Here is a 5359-nt window from a genome sequence, read left to right on the forward strand (position 1 = left end):
CATCGGTAAGATACTACTTCGTATTATTACGGTAGATAGCGGCCCAACATTACAAACACTTCGAACGGCAACAAAGAGGTTGGTGCCTGCCACAACGCAATGCCACTGTCTGCTCGTATGTTCCTTCTCACGAATGTAATGGCTGTTGTTAAAGTAGTCGGCCTGTCGGATAAGAAATGTCAAACTCTGCCAGATGGCTCACATTAGGCGAGCTACCCAGCCAACTCGCCTTTGCCATGCCCGCAATCACAAGTACGAACGATAAAACTCGATTCTGAAAACCACGCACACCCACAGATTTTTTTTTCACAAAGTACTTCGAGCTCCCCCTCCAGGCGATTTCTGTCATGCTGGTCGGCGGGCTGGTCGGTAACTTCTTGCTGTGCAGTACGCAGGCAGGTTCCTCAATGTCATCCGCTTCTATCGCCTCTGTCGTTCCGTGCGGTGCGCCAGTCGTGTTGGTTCATTCTCAATTATTCCCTGTATCTCACAGAACATCGTTGCACTGCGAGTAGACACAAGATCGCATCACGACCCTCTCTTCACTAAACGACGCTTTCGCTTCGAGTCCTCAATAATGTTCGGCAGTAACAAGTTTCTCTTGCTGGTTGTCGGTATTGCGGCCGTCTCAAGTGACACTCACGCCGAACAAGAGGTGGCCGAAACCTACGGTGGTGGCGGTGGTCTCCCCGGTATAACTCATACTATGAGCGGCGGGCTTCCCGGCATGAGCGGTGGTGGTCTGTCTGACCTCACCAAGATGATGCCCGGTATGGGTGGGACGGGTACCGGAACCAGCGGCGGGCTTCCCGGAATGAGTGGTGGTCTATCAAGCCTCACCAAAATGATGCCTGGTGGCGGCGGAACTGGAATGAGCGGTGGTTTGCCTGGAATGGGTGGCGGTCTGTCGGGTCTCAGCAAAATGATCCCTGGTGCCAGCAGTACTGGAGGTGGTCTTCCGAGTTTGAGCAACAGGATCCCTGGAATGGGCGGGGCGGAAACTAGCGGCGGCCTCTCTGGATTGAGCAACATGATCCCGGGCGCCGGAGGCAGTACGTCATACGTACCAGGAACTGTTCATGCACCGGGCACCGGCACTGGCGTTTCTGGAACGACGGGTACCGGGGTCGGTGCTACCGGCACAACTACGCCTGGCACTCCAGCGAGCGGTACAACAGGTTCTGCTAAAACTGCCAGCTCGTCGGCCGGCACTGCTCCCGACATGACAAGTACCGAACCGGAACCGGTGGGACGGGTGCGAGTGGAACACCGTCAACAAGGACGTACCGCAGTCTACGCTCTGTATAGTTGGGTGAAGTGAACTTCTTCGTGCGGATTTTGTCATGGGTGGAAGCCACCAGTTCCTTATCGTTACAATGCGAAAAAAATTATTTTTGCCATTCGAGTCTGCTAAAAAATGCAGTTGTCATGGCTTTGCTTCTGACAAAATGTATATACTACCCACATCGTATACCGAATTATCGTAGTCCTAGGGGACGCTTACTCCTAAGGGTCACCAACGAACCAACCAATCGGATCCTTCGATTGTAATACAGATGGCTCCATTACTTACGATAAGGTTCATTCTAATTTTACTTCGGCGGAACGGAGCCCAACACCACAAAGAAAACGGAAGGCCGTCGAAAAGTATGGTTCGCCCTCGCATCAATGGACCAGGAAAGAAGCGGAAGACCTATCAACGTAGGGCAGTAGAGTATGCGCATAAGAGAGACGTCCTCGACTACATTGACAGCGGTCACAGCCTTGACGAGACAATTTCACAGTTCTACGGCAACTTAAGTGGCTCCGACATTCGTGCTAAGAAAAAACAAAATTCACAAGTGGAGCAAGCAGGCTCCAACTATACGTGCTGCATGTGATTCTGGGCGGGGGTGCCACCGAAATCTGCGCGGACTTGGTGAAGCGACTGTGCTCACCAAGGAGGCTGAACGCGCTATCGTAGTGTGGGTGAATTTTCGCTGCGGAAAGATGGTGCCCCTGTCTCCCGTCTCATGCTTCAACTGCAGGCAAAAGAAGCAGCTGCAGACATTGGCCTTGAAGGCAAATTTGCAGCCACATCAACATGGGTTAAGCTATTTCTTCGTCGCCATAAATTAGCGCTCCGTGCACGTACCAGGCAGGGACAGACGACGCCACAGGATGCTCAAGATGCAGCTACGACATTTCGAGCGCTGGTGCTGCAGACAATCGTCGAAAAGAAGTGTGTACAAGTATTCAATGCTGATCAGACGGGTAATATTTTTTTATTTTAGTTTTAAAATATTTTTAATGACTTTTCTTCTTGTATGTGTGAATTTTAAGTATTTACCAAAACAAACCATATCTCAACGTGGAGTGAAAACTGTTGGGTAAAATGTGCAAATAAAGAAAAGGCTCGAGCTACAGCTATGCTTTTGGCGGACTGGGAAGGCACAAAATTGGCTCCATTCATAGTGTTCGAGTGTCAACCGTCAAAAATTAAGGAAAAAAGGGAAGAGAACCACACTCTGCGCCATGGGTTTAGCCCGACTATGTGGACCCGTGAGATTAATCCACTTCAAGAGCGCTACAATTGTCAAATTTACGGGAACCAGTGCGCATGGTGGAATTCTGATTTGTTTCTGAGATTTCTCAAATATCACTTTGCTGAGCGCACGAACCGAGATGACCACATTTTACTCATATGGGACGATTTCAGCGGGCATTGGACCCCTGAAGTTGAAGAATATGCAGCGTCTATTAACGTTATCCTACTTAAAGTACCACGTACGTATGCCAACCGGCAGATATTTTGTGGAAATACCAACACTTTTTTTAAAGCCATGGGCTAAATTATACCCTTGGTTACCGGTACCGAATTATCGTAGTCCTAGGCGTCACTTCAATAGCAAAGGATGCAAATCGTGAGCACCGACATATGAATGCAAATCATAGTTTTACCGAAGCATTCACTGCAAATTACTGTATTTAGCATTCGCTACCGCTATCACTACCGGTACCAGCTTCAGACTCTATATCATCGTCAGAGTCGACATGACCATCAGTTAAATTGCATTTTTCCAGCTCTTGGACAAGCTCGCTATCACTATGTCCCGGATATGAGTCAAAATCTTGCTCAGCACGGCGAGTATCAGCCAATATGTCTACTTTTGCAAATCCACTAACAATTGTCTTTTCTGAAAGCTCGTTCCAGCATTTTGATATCCACTCCGTAATGTCTTCTCTTTTTGGGGGCTCCAATTTAAAGGGCTCTTCTGTATGCTGTTTCCGAAGTCGCTCAACTTCAGACTCTGCTTCCTCTTGCACTAGATCCTTGCGCGCACGAATAATATCTCTCTGGAGTTTGTCCCTTTTCTCCTGGCGCTGCTTCTCCTTTGCTCGATACGCAACAAGTTGGTCTCTCAGCCGGTTGATCCACAGACCTCGCAACCTAGTTTTTAGGGGGTTATTCCACGAAATATCTGCCGGCTGGCATACGTACGTGTAACGCGGCGGTACTTTAAGTAGGATAACGTTAATAGACGCTGCATATTCTTCAACTTCAGGGGTCCAATGCCCGCTGAAATCGTCCCATATGAGTAAAATGCGGTCATCTCGGTTCGTGCGCTCAGCAAAGTGATATTTGAGAAATCTCAGAGACAAATCAGAATTCCACCATGCGCACTGGTTCCCGTAAATTTGACAATTGTAGCGCTCTTGAAGTGGATTAATCTCACGGGTCCACATAGTCGGGCTAAACCCATGGCCAGAGTGTGGTTCTCTTCCCTTTTTCATTAATTTTTGACGGTTGACACTTGTGTGGTGTTGGAATTCCCACGTGAACTCTAGCTACAAATGTAGTTAGGATGTTCCCACAACAATACGTCTACTAGGATAGTAAACGATCGTTCGGGCGGACCTGAAGACCCCAGTTCTGCCCTTGCACCGGGACAGACTGGACCTTGTAAACTACTTATATAGGCCAACCAGTAAAATAAGAACACGCTACTAGCACGAGCAAAGCTAGCAGGTGTTTTGAATCCTCGTGGTCCCAACAGCGTAAGGGTACCAGGCACGGGTAAGCCTTTTACGAGATCACCGAGTGTTCAACACTCGGCTGGAAGAAATAAAGGGGAGGCAATTAAAGCACTCCCAGTCGTGCAAATAGGCAACAATAAGCCGTCACGTAAAACCTCCCGATAATAATCGGCCAATACACAAAGTCTCTTGGCCTTGCCGGATGAACCCTCGCTACAGAGCTTCGAGTTCACCGACAGGCATAACACACTCAAACAAGCTTGACCTGACGCTTACCTTGAAGCCGGACGTCGCTCTGTGTGCTTGAGTGGAAATTCTGTTCCGTATTTAAGCTTACCCTTTCGGGTCTATTCCTAATAAGAAGTCCTAATCAAGTATACAAATATCAAGTGAACAATGATCCGTTATGGATCTTCTTGCATGCCAAGCGTCGTCTGCACCGTCGCATGAGCATCTTTAACGGTCCGCGCCCTGTCCCAGACGGTGAACGTGTCTTCCAAAGGTCGCTGAGTATTCCGCGAACTCATCCCAACCGCCACTGAGGGTTCGTACCGTATATGGTCCGCTGAATGCGAATCCGGCCAGTCCATTATTAATAATAAGGACAGCCTGGATTCAGTGACATAGGACCGTATCCGATACTTGTTGAAAACTCGGAGGTGACGCCGTCGAGTCCCTTGCACCTTGGCGTCTCCGTACATCACCTGACCGAGGGTTCGTCGCTTGAACAACTTGGGCGGTGTCACGTCTTTGTCGACGGGTGATAATCCGCAACTACGGAGAAATCACTTTACCACAACTGCCCATGTCGCAATGGAAGCCACGGTACTGGTGCCCGTTTTGACATTTCTTCATTCTTCAATTCACCATCTCGCCACCGTATGTCCAAGCGTCTGAATCGAGCCGTGTCCGACGCTTTTCAGCGTCTCAATCCTCGTAGACGTCGCGAACGTGAGCAGCTGGAGGTACGTCAGCTCATCCTTCTCTTGAATCATCGGCACCTTGCTCATCACCTCGCATTACTCGACTTGTTTCTCAGGAGGGCAAGACCGAGGGTTCGAACGTCCCTCAGTCTGCTACACTTCCTCCGGCAGCGGCGTCATCAACTGGTCCTTCGGCGCTTCCTGCCCCAGACTCTTCACTCCCTGCGGTAGCTCCTGCAGCACTCCCCGTCGTCGCTGAATCCGCGGAGATGGCTCCTGCTGCTCCTCCTGCCCCAGCTGGTGGTCCACCACCACTCACCGAAGATTCGCTGCGCGCCATGCTGGCTGAAAGTACGGAAGGCATCGGTCGATCACATGATGACCTCGATAATCCCGTACTTGACTGCAATGACTCGTCA

General features: G+C 49.6%; 1 protein-coding gene across 1 annotated transcript; it reads left to right on the forward strand.

Annotated features, from left to right (window-relative positions):
• Positions 1–706: 706 nt before the first annotated feature.
• On the forward strand, positions 707–1321 carry PITG_11601 (uncharacterized protein; the record flags this gene model as incomplete). The annotated part of the gene is made up of 1 exon (XM_002901103.1): positions 707–1321. The coding sequence occupies one exon, from the start codon at positions 707–709 to the stop codon at positions 1319–1321; it is 615 nt and encodes a 204-aa protein (XP_002901149.1).
• Positions 1322–5359: the final 4038 nt, after the last annotated feature.

This window comes from Phytophthora infestans, genomic scaffold (genome assembly GCF_000142945.1).
Source record: "Phytophthora infestans T30-4 supercont1.22 genomic scaffold, whole genome shotgun sequence".
Classification (NCBI taxonomy): domain Eukaryota; phylum Oomycota; class Peronosporomycetes; order Peronosporales; family Peronosporaceae; genus Phytophthora; species Phytophthora infestans.